The sequence below is a fragment of the Calonectris borealis genome, chromosome 1, assembly GCF_964195595.1.
Source record: "Calonectris borealis chromosome 1, bCalBor7.hap1.2, whole genome shotgun sequence".
In the NCBI taxonomy this organism is placed as follows: Eukaryota; Metazoa; Chordata; class Aves; order Procellariiformes; family Procellariidae; genus Calonectris; species Calonectris borealis.
The window spans coordinates 102,089,112-102,110,503 of NC_134312.1; the positions used below are offsets into that span (position 1 = coordinate 102,089,112).

General features: G+C 39.6%; 1 protein-coding gene across 1 annotated transcript in view; it reads left to right on the forward strand.

The window, feature by feature from the left end:
• Positions 1-9,464: 9,464 nt before the first annotated feature.
• Positions 9,465-21,392, forward strand: part of CD247 (CD247 molecule) — a gene marked incomplete at its 5' end in the record, with an annotated part of 57,229 nt that continues 45,301 nt past the window's right edge. Inside the window, 4 exon segments of the mRNA XM_075173116.1 lie at positions 9,465-9,600; positions 9,780-9,973; positions 9,976-10,062; positions 10,065-10,185. Of these exon segments, the coding sequence (XP_075029217.1) occupies positions 9,465-9,600; positions 9,780-9,973; positions 9,976-10,062; positions 10,065-10,185 (538 nt within the window).

Sequence of the window (21,392 nt, forward strand, 5' to 3'; positions counted from 1 at the left end):
GAACGTCCTCCCCTTCCTTCTTCTTCCCCCAGCTTTATATGCTGAGCATGATGTCATATGGTATGGGATATCCCTTTGGTCAGTTGGGGTCAGCTGTCCCAGCTGTGTCCCCTCCCAACTTCTTGTGCACCCCCAGCCTGCTCGCTGGTGGGGCAGGGTGAGAAGCAGGAAGGGTCTTAACATTGTGTAAACAGTAACTAAAATATTGGCATGTTATCAACACTGTTTTCATCACAAATTCAAAACATAGCCTTAAACAAGCTGCTATGAAAAAAATTAACTCTATTCCAGCCAAGACCAGTACACCACCTTTAAAAGAATGACTTTCATTTGAGGGTTTGGTACAGAATAAAGCTTGTTTTGTTTCTGGTTGTCTTGTCACATTTGATGTTCCCATTAGTACCAATTCCCAAATCTTTTCTGATTGGGAAGGGGAGGGCTTTTTTGGTAACAATTCATCTTAAACAGTTTTGTAATACTACTGCATTTTATTGGAACAATTTTAGATTATCCAAATCTCTTTACGTTTGAAATTTGAGAGGACCCCAGCCAAATGTTTCTTTTGGAAAGTGTGAACAACAGAATGGTTAAGCTACATGTACAGAGATGGATTTGAGGGTTAATCAGAGAAGAACTATTTGGAGTTGTTATATCTGTGCATCCCATTGAACTCTTGGATAAAGAGATTTTTGTATATAGAAGTGGAATGTAAAACAGACTAGGGTATCAATCATACTAAACATCTCTCTCTTTTTCTCCCTTAGTAATAGGTGTGTAAATGTTAATATCACTAGCTCAAGAAAGTCGTCAGCTTTTGTCCTGTTTTTCCTCACCTTCTTTTCTTCTCCCTGTGCTTACCTTTGTTGTATTAGGCTCATTCAGGAATTCGCTTGTGCGCATGCTTCCTTTTTTCCTAATATCCAGAAGTAATATTGTGGCTTAGACTAGAAGAGGCCTAGTATAAGAAATTAATACAGCTGTAAACAATGAATCGGCGTTTTGACTTCTGACTACGTGTATCCTCTACCATGGCATGCTTGACGTATCTGAGCATATTCTAAATAGTAATGAAGTCACTCTCCATACCCAGGAAGTTAGGTATCTCCATTCATAGATAAGAATCTGAGACACAGGCTAACCTTAGGCACCTCACTAAGTCACAGGATGTTTGTTAGCTGAGAATCTGGTTAGGATAATCTCAGCCTGGCTCTCTAATGATATAGTCACGTTTTTCCTTTGTCTACTAATCTTGCTCCTTGTCGTGTTTGTGTTTCTACTTCTTGATTTTTAATTTCTTTCTTGTGTTTTAATATAAGACTTTTATCCAGGAGATTCTTGCGACATGCTACATCATTACAAAATAGAGCTTATGTATATCAGGTATTAGTTTAATCCTTTATTCAGTTCTATCTGGAATTAATTTCTTAGCTATTTAATGTTGTATCTGTGATCTTCACAATAAAATAGAGGTAACTTAATCAGAGTATTAGATTAATACAGAAAGTATTAATCATAACTTAATGGATGAATTTGTTTTCAACAGGTTTTTCCTGAATAACAACACACTGAATCGAGAAAGATTCAAAATCAAATAAACTGTTATATTATTGTTGAACACAAGAGGGTGCCATAGACTTACATTCAGGTTGATTGTTAAATGTTTAATACTTAAATTGGTTATTGAATTCATCATAACTCAAAGATGCTGGAAAAGCATTCGACAGGGGGCATGTTAGGAAAAATTCTTTTTCTACAGTGCTTTACATTATGAATGCTTTCCTCCATAAACACAGCAGCCTGTTAGCTGCTAAAAAAGAAGCATTCATCATTTTCTTGTGTTTTATAATCATTTTGTGCTATGGAGTGCTCAGAAGCAATATCCATGAAAATGATTTAAAGGTTTTTAAATTAAGAAACTCTAGCAAAGGAAATGGAGACAGGTATAGAATGCCTCAGAACATTGACTGGGAGCAGCCACCTCCAGACTCGATAGTGTTTATTTCTCTCAGACCTTACTAACTGTAAGAATCCAAAGTGAGGGTGTTCATTAGCGTGACGATGCTTTGGCATAGGCTTATTGTTAGCTGAACTAAGCCACCTGGTTCTGATTTGTAATTTCCAACAGCTAATTAATCTTGTTGGACTTGGATTGTTTGAGTCCCCCCCAGCCCTTCTCCAGCAGTTTGGGCTGCCTGTGCTGGAGCCCAGCCCTGACTATGTGCAGGTGTTTGGGTGGTGAGGCAGAGCTGGGAAAAGCCTGCTTCAAAGCTTCTCCTGTTTGCCTGGGACTGTGCTGGAGCTCAGGCTCTTGCCGCGTGCCTAGTCCCACTGACTTGACCTCAAACTTGCCTCAGCTGTGGTTGACCCTGGTTGCTCTCACCCAATCTGCTCTTCTTGTCCAGGTACTGTGGGACTGTGTATCTTGGTGGTGAGGCCGCTGCCCTGCTGACCCTGCCAGCTCCCCTGCTCTGGTGGAGCAGCTGCCCCTTGGTGCTCCCCAGCAATTGTATTTTCCCTGCTGGGAAGCTCGGTCCATGAGCTTTTCATGCAAAACTCTTGGGAGTTGCTCCCAGGGCTTTTTGACTTAAGAACTTTTGCGCCTAGAGGTTCCTTAGGGTTTCTGTGTTGAATATTATAGTGTAATAAGATTAGAGTGTAAGACTCGTTCATTCTGGCTGTAGTGGTTAACGTTCTTCATAGCCCTTAGGCTTAGGTGATGTGTTGTCTGGACACTTGCTTTTGTCTGATTTTTTTTTTACTCAGTTGGATTTAGATTTGAAACAGGTAGTCTGACCTTGAAGCCACAAAGCTCCTATATATATGTCATGACAGTTGGGAGCTCAAGAGAGGAAACAAAACCGAGTTCATGTATATTAAAGGAACACAAATCGTGCTTTTTAAAAATTTGAGCTTCATTAATCGTTCTGGTTGCAGAGCTCCCTGGAGTATTCTGGTTGACTTAGAGCAGGTATGCAGTTAGTATCTGAAATGGTGTAATTTTGTATTATTTAGTGGATGTTTTCTTTTTACTCAAAGAACCTGATAGCTGTAGTGATTGTTCTGAATTATTTTTTTCTCTAGCTCTTCATGTCCTAGATAGAAAAGCCCTAACAATTCCTCATTACTCTTTGCTTCTGATTCCTGCAGCTGTTAGGCTGCATATAATTTCTGCAGTTTAAACAAAAGAGATGGCACACTTATGGTGGCAGATCCAACAATTGCTGCGGGTCTTGTTGAGAGAGGGGAATCTCTCCCTCAACCTCAGTGATGTTGTCAGCTTACCCATGCAGGTCTAGAACTACTTCACATTATTTTTGCTACTTCCACTGACTCAGGTTGTAACCTTACTCATTTTGCACCCTTCCTTTTTTTTTCCCCTTATCTATAACAATGTAAATAGATACCAGTTTGCAGGATTCATGTAAAATACTTGTAAATCATCTCAGTACCTTTAGAGGAGAGGAATGCTTTTTTAAAAACGAGATGACTTCTGGTTGCTACAAACACAGAGTAACTTGACAAAGCCATGCAAAGGGTATGTGTATGTATGTGCAAACATGGAGAAAGACAAACTTTCAAGAAATACTAGGTAGTGTATATGTAATTGCATATGTAAGCATGTATATTTATGTGAAAACATTGAAGATACTTTGTATTTCTATATGTTTTATGCCAATGGAACCTATTAAACATCACCCAGTATTAAAAAGTAACTGTTTCTAGATTGAAATGAAGCAATTGTTTAGGGATAAGAAATAGAGAAATAATTACACAAAACCTGTAGTATATGATTATAAGAACCTCGCGTAGTTCTTTCCTGTTGTCATTTAGCCAAAAACAGTTGCCTAATCAAGCATGAATTGGATTTTTGATTTGTTTTAAATGCTTAAACGAATTTCAGTTCATTTAATTAATTTTCCCCCAGATGAGCATTTGAAAAATGCAGAAGAGGTATGTGTTAGGGGTGAGGAGGGGAAGAAAATAAAGGAAGTGAAGATACTTGTCCAGGTCTTAAAATCTGGCTTCACAATAGTTTTATATTCATGAAAGACATAACCTTATGCAAGAAAATACTGAAGGTGCTCTATAATTAAAAATAGCATTTCCAGAATGTGTGTTTAGTGGTAAAGTCCCAGAATTTTTCTATGTATGCTGTAATGTAATCAGGGAAATTCATCTGCAATTAACAGGTGAAAATGTTAATGGTGTGAGAGAGTAGCTTGACTAGCCTAAAGGAAAAGAAGCATCCTTCTTAAGATATGACAAAAGCAGTGGTCTTTCCAGTGCATTAAAAAAAAAAACAGAGCAGATCATAAAGACTTCACAGGGGAGGAAAGGATTGGACATTACATATTCAGCAGTCTCAAAACTGAGTATTCGGAGAGGGTGCATTTTAAGTTTCTACTAACATCTCCTTTACAGGTTTCCAAAACCCATGTTGCAGTGAAAATTTTAAGACCATAGTGGGAACAGGGGACTGTTAGTCACAAAAAAACCCAAAATAATGAATAGAAATTTGTTCTTACACTGCATCAGGGCCTGGTTATCATCTCCGATAGGAAACATACATACACTCACGGCTGTGTTTGTCTTTATGGTACTGCACAGGTGTCTGGTTGTTTTTTTTTTTTTCCTCGTTGGATGTGGCAGGGTTTCTATTTGCACAATGCAGCTGCAAGGAATAGTGACAGTCAAGTGGTTTTTCATCAGAAAAGCAGTATTTTCATACGCAGAAGGGAGCAGTTGCAGCAAGACCAACTTCTCTTGTCTCCCTGGTGGGAGCCGCAAAGCAAGATCTGTAGTTAGACACTGTTGTCTTTCCAGTTCTCTGTTTGCAGTGGTGGCAAAAGTGCAAGGCAGGGACTAATCCTCTTGGAATGCAGCAATTATCACTAAATAAGTATTAATTGCTGCATTCCAAGGGGATTAGCACAGTTGAACCCAATTGTAGCAAAGCGAAGCTTCAGTGTAAGGCACTGCAGTGCATTGAAATGCAGTGAAGCAATGTAGGACTGTCAGTCCGCAACATTTTGTTAATAAAAGTTGTGGGATTACACACTGTAAACGGCAGACTTTTTCTTTTTAGTGTATTAACTCTACTGCATGACTGGCATGCCTTGCTGGGGGCTACAGCTTGCTCATCACAGAAAATTGTTGCTTATTTAACACCCATTATTTTTGTGTGAACATCTCCAAAAATGATTTTGATATTTGTTGAGTTAGTTCTGGCATTACAACTGTCACTCCCTGCTGGACCAGGGGCAAGACTGCAGTCTGTCTGGATTCTCCTGTCTCTAAAGTTGGCCGGGTCCTCCATCAGGTGATGTAGGTATTAATTTTGCCTGCAGGTACTAACTGTATCAAATAGGCTTAGGAGAACTTTTGATAACTGACCTGTTCTCAGTCCCAGCAGTCTGCGGTGATGATTACAGGCAAGCTCTCTGTGGTAGCAATACATGAGCCAGAGGGCAGTGTGTAGTTATTTTTTTAATCCTCAGTTTGACTGTGGTGTGGGTTTGTTTTTTAGTTTTCATTTATTTCCTGTTAAAACTGCAAACCCTGCTGCTTTTTTTTTTTATAGTACAGTCAAAGCATAACCAGTAAGCATGAAAAGGGGATGCTTCTGGGGATGAATCAGCTCCTTGCATTAGAGCTGTTCCAGGATTTCTTGTGTCCAGAGAAAGAATGGCATATTGATGTACAGAACCAATTGAATGCTCACCTTGTCTATTTTATGAAAGACGTTATCCTTACAGATAATGAGCTGCACCTTAACCAGCGTTAAACACAACTGAGTTCTACTTGGGGACCACTTAAATTCCTGACCCATTCTGTTTCAGGAACCATAGATCAAATCTTGCAGTCTTCCCAGTGCAGGTAATTCTTGAAATGCGCTTTCTTCCACCTATATGTTTAGATAAAGAGTCAAGTTTAGTTGAGAGCTTTTCTTAACCCAGCAGGGAGGGTTTTATGTCTCCACTGTGGCCTTGTGTGGGTTGAGAAAAATAGCTACTTCATCTGAACTAGTGTTAGCATTCATTTCCAGTCCAGTGTTAACAAAGTTCTTACGATCTGACTGAAGTGAGTAAACTGAAACATCAGTATGGTTTAAACTGTTGGTAAAAATGCACATATGAGATTGCCTAATGCACAATGCGGGCAGGAGGTGCCGAAGGTTTTACTGTGCTATGTAGTTCCTAGAGATGTAAAGACCAAACAGGCTGAAAAGAAGGCAACACCCTAAGAAAATCATTCCTCATTGTGTAATTGCAAGCTGTGTGAACACGGAAAAGCTGCTTCCTGGAGAAGAGACAACTTCCCCTTTATCTTTTTCTGTACTTCTTGACTGCATGTGATTTGCATCTCCCATGCTGTGCTTGTTGTGAGAATAACTCATAACACAAGCATGATTGCTCTTTTGTATACTTTCATTGTATTTAGATTATGATGATAAGCTTGCCTTATTTCAAATGCTGAGGGATGGGGAGGAGAGAATTCTAGGGGCACTGTCAAGCAAAGCCTTTCTCTGACTCTACCCACACTTCTAAATGAAGTCCATATACTCTATTTCTCTGACCTTTCTCTGCCTAGACATGAAAATACACTGGCCCAACTGCTGTTCCCTCAGTATGCCTACTGTTGCCATTAATCTCCCTTTCTTATACAGCTCTTCATTTCTTTTCCGTACCTTTGGCCTCAACTCTTTATTCAAAGTGATAATTTGCTGGCTTTCTGCCGGAGGGAGAAGCTATGATCAATAACAGGAGGAGACAGGGGTCAGCAGAATTGTGATGAGCAGTGCCATTTGCTCCTCTGAAAATACTGTTACCCAAAAATATCAATAACTAGTATGATATTATTTTAGCTTTTGGATAAGGCGTCAGTGAGATTTAGGCAGCCTGCAGTGGGAACAGGGGTCTTTTTCCTCTTACTAATTCCTTATTTCAGCCAATCTTCTGTTACATGGGGAAGTGGACAGAAAGGGCTTTATCCGGCTCGCGTTGGAATATAGACCGTGTACCCGCGCACGGCCATTTCTGGGACTAATAACACCTCTTTTGGCTTCAATGCATGGTGTCTCTCACGGGCAGTGCTTTCCCTTCTGCCTGGCAGTGAGTCAGAGCCCATCTCCAGCCTTCCCTTGCAGCTTTTGTGGTAGAAGAGCCACAAAGGAAACCCTCCCCAAGGCTGGGGGAGAGCAGAGGCTCAGCAGTACTGTCTGGGTATCACAAATGGCATGCAGCGCTAGGTTTTGGTACTAGTAATACTAATAATTTTGGTATTGACTGGTACAATATATAATAATTATTAAATAAAAGCATAATACTGTTATATCAGTGTATTAGCCTTCATTACTCCAGACAGCAAGGTGACGAATTGGTTGGTTTCCTTCTCCAAAAACTTCTATTTACTTTGCTTTGAAAAGACTATAAATCCTTACGTCTTACATGCGTAATAGCTCTCACCTTGCCAGTTGTCTTCATACGATTGGGAAATGGTTATCACCAGTCCTGTTCCTGTACCTGCTGGGGATGCACATTCCTCTTTCTCTTTCTTTTCTAAGAATTAGAAATGGAAAAAAAAGCAAGTTTTCATTGAGATACTTGTGCTTCCTCCCAGCCTAAGCTCTGATCCTGAAATGTATTAATAGTATTACTATTGTAAACACTCGGCAATCTTCTGTTGAGCTGGTTGTATTTGGATGGGGGGGGAGGCTGAGTTTTAGGCTTTAAGGTGCATGAAAGTCATGTTTTCAAGCTTTTCTAATTCATAGTTGTCTAAAATGTACTTTTTATTTCTGTTAATAAAAGCGAAATTTTTATTTGTTCATATTTTAAAAGAGCACAATAATGTGAGGTTTCTTACGAAGTGAGAGTTGGCAGCACTGTGTCAAGTGGTATGATTTTCATATAAATGCCCTAACACTTTGGTGGAGAAATTACTTTGGTCTAATACCTCCTTCTCAGGAAGATTTTTCTGAAACTCCAGATTTCACCTGTCTTAATTTCATCTCATTATGCTGGGTTTCTTCTCCCCTCTATTGCCTTAAAGGAATCCTTTTATTAGCTGCTGCTGCTTCTTCATAATAATAATGCAATGAGAAATGTTGAGGAGGATGTACCCCTAACCACACTTTGGCTCTTCCCTTGCTTTTTTTCTCATGCATTTAAAAATTCTGTGGTGGTTGGTTTGGGTTTTTGTTTGGGTTTTTTTTGTTTGGTTTGGTTTTTTTGTTATAAAGAAAACCAACTCTCACACACACACAAAAAAACCCCACAAACCAGAACAAATCCTAGATGTCCCTGATTCCTGGTTCTCTTTGAGTTCTAGTGCCTTGTTTTCCCTATCTCCCTTAAGACTCAATTTCTTTATCTGTAAAAGCTTAGCTGCCCTGGCTTTAGTAAGGCTAATTTGAAAAGCACTGCGAGGTTCTCAGGTAAAAGCATAATGAAATGATTTAATACTGTTAACACAAATCAGTTTGTGTTTTTCCAGCTGATAGTGCGAAGCGTTCTCCAGAGTGATGTTTGCTCAGTTACTGCTAAAGGATGCTTATTCTGTTGCCTACGGAGTGCTGCTTTAATACCGCCTGGTTTGATCAATAGCTTGGCTTTGCAAGGAAACAAGCGTTGTCATTCTCCTGGCTCAGCCTGCCGCTCACCACCACCCCAACCACTTTTGACCCGGAGGGTCAACATCAATCCAGCTCAACAAAGGAGACTCAGATGTAACCTCTTCTACTCGTGGTTTTACGCAGCTAGCTGCAGCGATCTTATTAGTCCCCTCAGAGCAGCAGAAAAACCAGGGCATTTTCATTTTCACACCGGGCTGCTGGGTGAGTCAGTCAGCACGTACGTGTGCTGCGGGGGGCGGCGTGCCCAGCCGCCTGGCCCCACAGAGGCAGGCACGGGAGAGCCAAGGGGCGGCAGGGGCTTAGGGCAGCGTGGGAGGCACTGCGGTCATCGTGCTGGATGGAGAACGTGGACCTGTGGGAAACCAGGCTTCGCCAGTGCGGCTGCAAGGCAGACCTTCCCGGTTTTGTGTCGCTCCGAGGACCGTGTTAACGGACCAGCCTACAACGTGAGGCTGAAAAGCCCTGTTGGCTCCCAGAATGCAGTCACCTTCAAACCACTCATGCCACTCCTGGGGCGTGCCGCTCTGCCTGGGGATCTGTTGCTAGAGGACAGCTTCAAGCAGCAAGAAGGTTGAATCTCGTGGCCCACTCGGTAGGAGTAGCATGTGTAGCTCGAGGCTGCCAAGCTTTTTGTTTCAGGCCAAGCGAGGAGGAGATGCACGCTGTGCTCTCCCACAGAGATGACACAGGCTCTCCTCTCTACGGGCTGCAGTGGCTCAGAGGACAAAATGGCTCCAGAGCTCTGCACGTGCTGACACTCTTTTGAAATACAAAGATGTGGTGTGTTCACATCAAACGGCATCTCCATTTCATAGACAGGTACAACTGAAACGAGCCAGGCAGCACCAGTTGTGCTGGTGTTGTGTGTCCTGTGGACGCTGTCTGCAAGGACGGGCAGAGCCCAGCTCTCCCTAATGCTGGTGACCCCATAGCCCTGAGAGTGCAGCCACCTTCAGTTGCTCATGGTAAGGCCATATTTCAATTAGATTTAGAAATGAATATGTAGAAATTTACCAGTTTAGCCAGCTACTTGTTCAAGAATGACTATAACCTACAATTTTAAACTTCTATTTGTGCCATACTGCACGCTGGACGTAGTTATATAGTATCCTTTTCCAAATTTGATACCATATATCCTTTCTAGGCCCCTTACAGAGATCAGCAGCTGCTTACTGGGATACCCTAAGAACCATCAGACACGGGACCACCAGAAACTGGAAAAAAAACCCCCACCAAAACCCATCTTGCAATGAGAAAAGAAAAAAAAATACAAAAGGAAACCCCAAACATGAATACCAAGAACGTAAACCTCAGAGGCAGAGGAAGGCGCGTGCTTCAGCGCCGCTGCCGGCAGGTGGACTCCGAAAGCCCTCATAGGAGGTGAGCTTCCTGCGGGGGCCGCAGACGAACAAAGCCCGTGGAGAGGCACCTCTTCTTCTCCTCGCCCCGCGCCTGCGGCCTCCCGCTCCCCAGCACTGCCCGGGCGAGCAAGATGAAGTGGAGGAGGGTCGCAATCTTTGCCATCCTGCAAGCACAGCTCCCCATTACAGGTGAGGCAGGCTTTTATTTTACGAGAAGCTATTTTAAAGCTCTTTTGAGGAAAGAGCACTTTGTAGTGGATTCCCCACCATTTTGGTAGCAGGAGGGTATCTGCATGAGGACCTCAGCCATGACTATCCTCCTAATTGTGGCTGGAATCATGACCGCCTGTGAATGTGGCGGCAGGACTCGTCGTGTTGAACCACCCGCTATAAAGAGACGCTCCGGGAGCACGGACGAGGAGGAGGCGGCGGCGAGGACAGCCGTTGCTGTCGGTGCGGCCTCCTCTTCTCCTGCCGGAGTGACTGCCGCAGCTGAACAGCAACTCGTAATTAAATAAGGCTCTCAGCCTTCGCCTCGGTGGCTTTCCTTGCGATTTAAAAGGGGAAATTTGATACAATAATGAAAATTTAGTCACTTGCAGTAATCTGCACAAGAGAGGCTTTTAATTTAGTTAGGTAAAATTAGAGCCACGTTGCTCGTAACGGCATGTTGTGTAGTTGGTTCACAGTAAACAGCATACCAGGCAGGCTGGAAATAGTGGGGCGTAGGTGATGAGAAAAAGGATAGGGTCCTTCCTTTCGTGTTTCTGCCTTCATGCTTCTCTCTGCTAGACACAGCCTAAAATGAAGTCATTCTTACCTTCATATATTTACTCGTGGTGGTGTATACGCTGGTCCCACTTGGGCAGAAAGTGAAGCATCTTTGGCATGTGCAAATCTTCAAGTCACATTAATTTTGGGAGAGAGGAACGTACTTCTTACTAGATTTGTAGGTCAAAGGAGCAAGAAAATTGAATTTACATCCAGGGAAGGCCTCAGCCTCAGCCTGAGTTTGGAGAAGTCAGCCAATATTAGTAGGCCATGTTTGAGCATGTATTAAATCAAAATTCACTGGAAGAGCTTCCTCCAAATGTACGCCCTGAATGTACTTAACATACCACCCTTACTTACACTGGAGAGCCTTGGTTACTGCCACAGACTTTTTATTTGAAAGTTTTCTGGAGATTAGAGAAGGGTTTCGCAGCCACTTGCTAATGCTGTGGCACCAGTTCTGGTAACTTGTGGAGGTTACGTTTCAGGAGGACTTTAAGCAGAGTTGTATGCTCTGTGGTAGGCATGCCTTCTGTTCACCCTCCATTCAACCGCTGGGGCCTCTCTCCCTTTCTGATACTTAAGTGTGATACTGTACTTACATATGGTACTTCTGGTACTTATATTTTGTACACTGCTCTGTATCCATAGATGCGTATAGGGCTATAAAGTATGGAAATTACTTTAGGTCAAAATGTGTCCGCAAAAAATCTTTCTGCATTTTTCTCCTTTTAATCTGTCACAAGATATCAGTAGTTCAGGCTCCAATTTGTACATTTTTAGCAGAAAACTTTTATTGAAAAATATGTAATACAGTTTGCAGATGGGTAAAGCTAGCCCTATAGGGGTCTCTGGTGCAAAGCTCTTGGGGGTATTCACACTCACAAAGAGTACATGGGATCAAATTTTGTACAGGCTACTATTGCCATTGATTTGGAGATGGTGGCCTGTGGATTTGAGGGGAAGTATTTTTGATTGGATACCTGTAATAGTTCGAAGAATAGTAGTATTTAGCCTAAGAGTATAGGTAGAATAATAGAAATGTAGCACAAAACTTGTGGAATTGTTGCTGCATTATTGATGCAAAATACACAGTAACAAAAATGTAAGATCACCATGAAATTAGTTCAAAGATGAGACCAAACAGATGGGTTTTTCAGCTCAGTGCTATGAACAGAAGCAAAGATCTGCTGCTGCCTGGAGTGTTTTCAAGCCTTCTTAGAGTGAACTTTTATTTTTTCACAAAACAAGGTCAGAGCATACAGAGATTCAGTAAGCTGCATACCACCTTACAGTGAGTTCATTCCACTTCGCTATAATGCGTTTTGTGCTTATTCTTCAAATGGTCAATTGAAAGATGCTACCAAGATTGGGACTGATGAACTTGCAAAGCTTTTCCTTTTGATCTTTTGAGTACTGAAGTAAATATGTCAGGCATAAGAAAAAATTGTTTTAAAATAAGTAATTCTATAGATGGGCCACAAATTCTGATGCAGATTTTGAATTATTTACACCAGACCACAAATTTCAGAATGCTCAAACTTGGCCTTCGAGCCAATTCCCAATTACAGAGGGAAGTCATATCATATACACATTTAGTTTTCTGTGTTTCCCCCTTCAAAGGTACAAAAGAGTACAACTGGAAGTTTAGCTCAGGTCCTCCTATAAGCCCTCTGTTAAAAAGTGCTTAAAAATAAATAATTTGAATTTCTGAGCAGATAACTTGATTAATCCTGTTGTTCGTTGAGACATAAGAAGACTATTAAAAGAATTCTACCCAAATATCACGATTAAAATGGCAAAAATCTTCATACAGTTTACAGAGCTTTTAGTTTGAAGTATGACAGGCATCAATGGCAATAAAACAGTACTATGGGCAATATTGTAGAATTGCTCCTTTTTTTTTTTTTAAGCTGATGAGATGCTACTTTGATTTGTACAAATACACAATACGCACATATATATAAATGTAAGTGCGAGAGTTCTTCAAGGACAGCCCTTCCCTGTTTTTCACTTCTTTACGAAATCACTTTTCTCAGAATCGTCTGCTAAACAGAATTGGACAGTGTCCTGTTTTTTGCAGAAACTAGAACATGTCAGCCTTTGGCAGATATTACTTGCACAGCTTATTTTCACAATATTTTGTTGCTCTGCATAACTGTCTTCTGTTCATTGGGCACCACGATGCCGGGAGCCTTTTTTTAATCGGTTCATGGACAGGAAGATAAAATGGACAGGTAATGGGTCTTAGGGTTCATTTGTTCCTTCCTTTTCATCAGATGACTTAGCAGGTCTGCAGACTACAAGATTTGTAAACTAAAAGTTGTTTACAAGCCCATCTGGGAAACCCAAACAAGTAAATACAGACTATTTTGGCTACCATCCCCGTGTCCTTGTGCGCTGTCTTAAGTTCTCCTAGCTGAAGTCTTGTTACACCTAGGGAAAAAAAATGTAAAGGCTTAATTTTACATGTTTTGTTTTCTTTTTCTTCTGCCTGTTCACAACGATTCATTAATAATTCATGGCAAAACCTATGAACTGGTGCCTTAGCGAATGGAACAAAATGTAGGCAAATGTAGCCTTTCTTTGTAAAGGGACATTTGTTGAGCTCTTGCAGTGCTATATTCAATTCTCTAATGCTTGTTACAGAGTAAGTGCTTTCTATCTGAACCCTTCCAAGCAAAATTCCTAATGAGTGAAGTAACAAGTTAATGATCACATTCCTTTTGGTTTTTCATGTATGCTAGATGGGAAATATATACAAAATAGAGAAAGCTATCTGAAAATATATTTATATTTCTCCTGTGTAAGTGTGTTCTTAAGTAAGACTATGTGGATAAAAAGCCAAAGTGCGGGAAAAATAGGAGGTTCACTAGCAGCTTAAAGGGGACGAGAACTTGATACATGAATGGACATTCATGTGAGGAATGCTTTTGACAGCCATTTTCTGTTACTCACACAAATTTGAATTGTAACTAGCACCATGAGTAAACCCATAAGCAAGGAAAAAAAGAGATAGAGAGATATATAAATAAATTATTTGTTTCCTAACTAGCTCCAAACTGTAAGCAAACTCCCTTTAAAAAGGAAAGGGAAAAAAAAAAATACTAGCTTGCACAATTGCGGATAACCATCGAATCCCCCTCCCCTCCTCCAATTCATCGTCTATTTGAATGTCTATATTGTAAGTAGAACTGTAAGATGCATCAGCTATTCTGGCAAGAAAATAAGAGTACGTTTTTAGAGTGGCATGAATGAAAGATACAACTTTTTAAAAATACTTAAAATATTTATCCTGTTAAAGATATTTACTTTGTCCGTGTGCGTGTATACTCACATGCATATTGTTGTTTTTCACTGTTCTACTGATACAACCTCAGTCAATAGCTAAATTAAAGTTTCGCTGATGTTTCTTTTTAACATGAAGAAAACAATTTATGCTATTCCAGAGTCTTTGAGAAGCTGAAATTTTGCAGATTTTTCTGATTTGCACTGTTGTATAATGTAATATTTTGATGCCGGTTTTGAATATTTTTTTCTTAATTAAATTCAGTTCTGCTCCTTTAAAAAATACATAGTATTTTTAGCTTTTAGAAAATAACAGTCCAAAGCAGATTTTTTCAGGAAAGCAATGAAGGCATTTAACTCCACTTTGTCCTATGCAACTGATTTATAACTTCATACATAACAGGTAAAACGTGCAGGCAAATGAAAAGCTTAGTTTGCAGTTCCTCAGTCTACTCACTCAAATGCACAGATCTCGGGAGACAGTGGAAATGCATGTATTTATCCACATACAATGGATATATCCATCTTTGTGAAAGTTAGACTTATCAATGTGTAGTTCTTTCAGTCCTTTGACAATTTAGCTACTAAAAATGGAAGTGAAAACATCTAGCTCCTAAGCCCCAGAGATCACAAGCACTGGTGTCTATGCAAGTTCTGTTTAAGGGATAGAAGCCATCTCAGTTAATGAGCCATATAGATTGGAAATATTCGAATCCCTACAAGTTTCCTAGGAACAAACCATCAACCTTTGGAAGCCCTTTATGTATTTTGTTCACAGTACTTTGTTATATGTCTGTCAAGTCTTATGAGAAGAACAGCAAGTTTGGAGTTTTCCATCTTCACATACTTTTGGTATGTGAGAGTAGGTTAAACATTGTGCTTCTGGGAAGCAGGTTGCGAAGCCTGATGAAGTGCTCATACTATGTGGCCTGTTTCTTTCATGGGATGTAATTGCAGTGAAAACTTCATCTATATCCTGACTTTTTCTGAGTAGCAGAACATTTTTTAATTTGTTATATTTTTAAGTGAAGGAGAAGCCATAATGATAACACAACTCTTTGAAAGCTCAGATGATACGGAGGTGAAATATATACCAAATTAGAATTTGATGGAAGCTGACAAGGGAAAAAGATTGGAAAATTTTCAACAAATGATAGCATAAACTGTAGTAGGACACACTGAATAAGTCTAGAGGGTGGAGAGTTGTCAACACTTGTGGGTTTTTTTTTTAAGAAATCCCACCTTATATGATTTACTTAAAATTCAAGCTGTTGTCTGAGGTGAAAAATCTTAACTTTCACCATAAGTAAACTTCTCTAGTTTCCTAGTCAAGTTTTCTAGCTTGTAAAGGAAACCTTGAAAATGCAAGCTTGCATAGCTCCAGAAACGGAAAAAGAGCAAACCAGCTATATAACCTGTCACTTATAAATTTTTTTTTTTTTTTTTAAAGGCAATTGCTATTTTGGGGGCGTGATAGCAATGCTGCAATGCTCATGATGCTGCAATGCTCATGGTTGGCAAGCACTGAAAATAGTTTCCTGGTCAAAAAGAAAAGCACATCAAACATTTAGAACCGGAGAACACTTAGAGAAGCTTTCCTAAGAGCCCCAAAATTTGAATCGTAAAAACAAATTAACAAATGTTATTATTTAAAAAAAAAAAAAAGTCAGAGTAATGGACTGAAATACTTTCTAATTGGATAAGATGCGATATCCAGGAAATTAATGAGGGAATACTAATTTGGGTGGTGCTTTATTTCAACTAAGTATACATTGGCCATTGAATAAAGGAAAGAGCTATGTGACTAAAAAACCCGTTTTCTGGTTGTTCATCCAAATTTTATAGTTTGTTCCAGCCAGGAGCATGGGTGTTATTTCACTTAGAATGTTGCTGTCATCTGCATGACAGCCAAACCTGAAATAAACAGAGCCAGATAGTTATAAAAATGCTTCCCAAATATTTAATGCATAAATAGGTATTGTAAATTCATTCCAATTCCCCATGGTGTGTATCTCCTCAAAAAGCAAACTGAGGCTCGGGTGGGGCAAAACAGAAAAATGTCCAGTTGGTAACTATTAGATGGGTGAGAGCAAACCCTCGTACCTGCACAGATCCTGCAAGTGGATCGAGGTTCTTTGCGCAGGCATCTGTATATAGGAGCAGAGCCCAAACTAATTAGATACTTTGTTTGCAAAACATTTATTTGGAATTAATTAATATAGAAATTCAGCTCAAACTAAAAATTAACATACGATAATTTATTACTTATCAGATCAATTTGAAGCAAGAGTTTGGTATGTCTTTAAGCTAGAAAAGTGACAATGTCACTTTTTAAATACTCTCGGCAAACATCACTTCAGTGAAAGAGATCAACTTCCTAACGTTAGATACTGCACGTTCCTAGTTATCAAATGTTTGTTTTGTCATTCACAAATAGCTGAATGGTTTGAATGACATCTTTAAAAAGTATACATAAATTGGATTCCCGGACTGGGAACTTACAGCTCACAATTAATACAGCAGAATTTTAAACCTTTCCAAAGAAAAATTTTGACTCGTATCATATTATACATTATAGCCATATAATGACTATAATATTAGATCATTTTTTCGGTCGCATATCAGCAAGCTTCAGTCAGAGAACCCAACATCAAGCCTTCGGTAGGAGAAGTCCTTTCTGTGTCTATCCGCTATATGTTGTTGCGATTTACGTTGTTTCACATCCAGCCATGTAAAACCAATTGCAAGAAAGAAGCCTTACCGGAATTATGTGGAGTCATCTCCCACTCTTTCTCTCTCTCCGTTTCTCTCTCCATGATGCGAATTTGCACGGCATCATCACTTTGGGCTTTTATTTAAGGTAAGGTAACTTCAGCAGCACTTTGTGCAAGCATGCAGGTGCATTTCTGAAGATTGAAAAGTAAAATAAAGTCTTGCAAGTTGTGTTAAAAATCATATTCTGAAGGAAGGAAGACAGGATACAGAGAGAGAGAAATGTTATATAATTGGTATCTTGTAAAAAAAAAAGTCTGCGTTAACTAAAGACAGTTTCTAAGAAGCAAGCAAACAATTCTGTAAATTACTACGAGTATAGTTGCTCTGTTCATAAAATGTCTTGTAGCAAATTGGTTTCTTTTGATAATTTTTTTGAAGAATGTTATTTCAATTCTACAGAATTTTCAGGATTCATTTGCTATTTTATGTTATTTTATGGTTCGTTATCTAAAGGTATGATACCTGACTGAGTGTAGCGAATGAGTGGTTTAGAGGCCGCTTAAAGAATCACTGTCAAAGGTATTAGCACTAACTGAGTTAGTGTGCACAGGTGAACTCAGTCTTAGTCTTAAAGTCTTATTCATTAGACTAGAACCTGTCTAGGTTCTCTAGAACCTGGGAATTTGTAATAAAAGATTTTCAGGAGAGGTGTATGGGAGTGGTGGTGTATGAAGTAATATAAGTATGCATTTTTCTGTTTAATTTTTTTTATTATAACTTTTTTTATTTTCATATTTCTCAGGAAATGCAAAAATTCTTGCTATTAATATTGGTTCAGCACTTAATAGCCTGCTGGAATTTGAAGAGTTACAAATGCAACACAACATAACCAAATAATCCATGTGATAATTAACTGACTTTGGAGGCTTATACTAGCGACAGATTTGACCTCATGCTTGTTTGTTGCCTGCAATTTTTTCTCCTCATTTACCTGTAACATGTTCTTCATTAGTAATGGGCTTCTGGTTCTTTCAGTCTCTCTCTGGACATGTAAATTCTCTGCATAAGTTTTGCTGGGGGGTTACTCTGGTGAATAAAGCATAAAATTAAATCTTTGCAGGTGGTAAACTTAAAAAGAACTGGTGAAAGTAAATGAGATAAGCCCACCATTTTCAACAACCGTCCTCTGATTTCCCTTTTCCTGAGAAGGAAAGGGAGTAATACCCCATCACAAGTTGCCTAATTTTTAACTTCTTGAAACTACTGATCTTTTAAATGTAAAACGGAGCATTCGTGTATTAGGAATGTGACTATACGCAGTGGACCAGAAAAGATAAGCAAAGTTAACCCATCTGGATTTCAAGCAGAAGGTCAAACACCATTCCAGTTACTTTGAAAAATGAGCATCTAATATATGCCATAAATGCTTTCTGGAATTTAGCTTCTCACAATAAGCATCTCAAATGGAAAAAAAAACCCAAACCTCTAAATATTTTTCGGTAAAATTAGTTTTAATTACTTTTTCAGCAGGACCCAGTCTCACTTCTGTTTGAGGGAGGTGGTGGGAGCTTTGCCTACACACGCACACCATGCTGTATATGAGCAGAATTGCGCAGTGAGCGCTAGCACCCATAGCACAGTGCCGTAACTGGGTCCATGTGGGTCAAGGCACAGATGGGTGGCCGTGGACTGCCAGCGAGCCGTAAAATGCACTCGCTTGAAAGCCCGAACCACTGCATGCAGAGGTTGCTTTTTCATCCCCAATTTTGGCAGATGGCCTCTACTTTCTGCATCAAGCTCAATACAGTTTGCTGAGAATATGGATTTCTTTTTCCCTTGCAAATTAGGAATAATTTTATTGAAAATAGCACAGCATTGTCCATTTTCTTTATACAGAAAGTTTGCGAGAGAACTCGGAGTAATTTATTTTAAGGCAACTACTTCCCAGACGATTAGCAATGCTGTCTTAGATGTGATCTGAAGTTCTCATGAAGACTGCTTGAAACTTCAAAATTATGGTCCATCCCCAAAAGTTTGAAAATAACTGCAGATCACGAGTTTTATTTTTTTTGCAAGAGCCTTGCCTAAAATATAATGAAATGTGAAAAGTTTTGCATACTGGGTTCATTACTTGACTTTTTTTTCTAAGGGTGCGTTTTGATCACATCTCTGAGTATTTCTCCTTGAATTGAATGTTAAAAAAACAGGAGATTCTCACAAAAGTACTTCTCTTTAGAAAAAGCAGCTTTAATTTACCTTGTTTTGAATTCTCTCTTAAATTTCAGATGTCTTTAGTATTAATGTGAACTAGACAGAACTGGAATTTTCCCTCTCCTGTCTATTCATGCAGCTAAATTAATGTCTTGTCTTCTAATAACTCAGATGATGTTATTTTACTACTTGCCTCAAAACCCAGCAGCACTATAATGCATTTGTTGCTGCTGTTAGCTATGTCTCTTCTGACGGAAAAGCAGCAGCAGATTTTCAGGCTTGAGACAGTTTTTTCTTTTTTTTTTTTTTTTTGTAACTCTCTTAAAGAAGTGAGAGATATGAACCTTCAGCCCTATCTTACGTAACATCTTTTCCAAGATGTTTTTATCTGATTTTATCTTTCTCAGCTGCAAAGAAGTAGCTGACAGGTTTGCCCCTTTCTCTCTTGCTCTTCTTTTTACATCTTGGGCCAAATGTCTATTTGTTAGACATGATGGCTTTAGTAGAACAAATATCGGGTTTAAAATAGAGCTTAAAGGGAAGCAACTTTCTGCAAAACTTTGCAAGATTCCCTCCCCCCCCCGGCCCTTGTTTTCCACTGCGGTAAACCAAACCCTTCCGAAGTATTTTTGTGAGACACCAAACAAAGTCTGTGAGCAATTAGTGTTCTGTGTTTGGGAAGAGGGAAACCCATATTCGAGTCCTTATTCTGTCTGACTCAGAGCAGGAGCTTGAACGGGACTCCCACCCGCTAAGCCGTTCGAGAGACACTCGCTGGTTCTGATGAGAAATTCTAATGGGAGTCTAGAAGCATTCCATAATTAATATGCCATCAGAATTTGTACTGGGAAGTGTTTCTGATGAACAAATGTTATCTCGATAAACTTATACAATAAAAAAGAAAATAAATCTCAACTTCAGTTGTAGTGTTTTATAGAGTCAGTTTAATCCTTTGCAGTCAATTAATGGAGTACGTGTACCTTTGTTCTGCAGAAGACTTAATGATGTTCTCGCGTGTTTTGCGGAGTCTTATAGTAAAGGCCAGTGCTACAGAGTGGAGTGTGTAGCTAAGTTTCTCCATCCACCCTTGCAAAAATTCTTGTGCTGTCTTTAGTAGCGACTGTATTTGAGCACAACCGGAATCCCTAAGCAGGCTCCTGTGTGTGTGAGACTGTCTGCAAAATGGGGCACAGAGGTGGTGCTATTCTCTTATGCATGGGTATATAAGAATAACATCAATATGAGTACTGATAATATATGCTTCTATATTGATGATTCTGCCACTTCTGAAGCCACATGTAATTATACAAGACTGGAAGATTTAGAAGAAGGTCCTAGGCTACTAAATCTTAAGCTATGCAGGGATCTGAGGGAGTCAGCAACATGAAATATGATCAGAAGAGGCAATCTGAGAAAGCCCAGCACATGCTGACCTTTCTTGAAGAGAAGGATTACCTGGAGCCAGAAAGGAGGGCTTCAGGTATTTAAAAAGATTTGGCAAGTAGCTTCATCTCTAAATGTGCTGTCTACGTGCTGTAACTGTAATGTGGGGATAGTGTTTAAATTCTGTCAAACCTTCCCCCTTTAATTAGGTCACGTCAGTAGTGAATGCCGCTTATTTAAACATACCTACACTAGCATTAAATTAGCGGTCTTGTTTACGCAGCTCCCCAGTGGTGTCAGCAGGAGTTTTACTTCAGGCAAATTGCTTGGGCATTTACAACACTGTTCAGCGAGATTTTTGCAGCTCACATGAAGATCTATGCTGAAGGAAATGTGCTGTTATCAGCTAGTTGAAAACCAATTTAGCGATGTTTTTGTGAGCCTCTGCCACCTCCGTAATGACTGCAGCCTATACAAACGTTTTGGAAAGGAGAAAGTTTCTCATTTTGTGCCTTTGGGTTCAGTGGGTCTTTACCTCCTTTGAAGCTTCGGGATCATACTATAATAAAAGCATAGTAGTGTTCAGCTTCATGCATAGTTAGAAGGTATCTTATACCCAAGGAAAAGAGTGCCTCTAAGTAGCTGTACTATCTAGCTTTTATTTGTCAATTTGCATGTATAAATGATTTTACAAAGTGGTTTTACTGAAGTCTGCAGTTAAATAACGTTTAATTCCTAAAGCAGTTTTGTTTTGAGGTTTTCATTTTCAGTGTTTTTCTGTTTAACTCCTCATTATCTTGTTTTGTTGTAGTTCTGAATATTTTTAAACTATCTTCTGGCTGCTGATTAGGAAGATTGCTATTACGATACTAAGAAAAATCAATATGAATGGAATGTAAACTTTTTAAATTGGGAAGTTTGAACTTTGGGATCCTGTCTGAAGGATTTATAGGTAATTCTGACAATTCCCATCATCCTCATTGCTCTGCAAAGTCTTTCTCCCCTTAGTGAAACGGTGCTATTTTTTA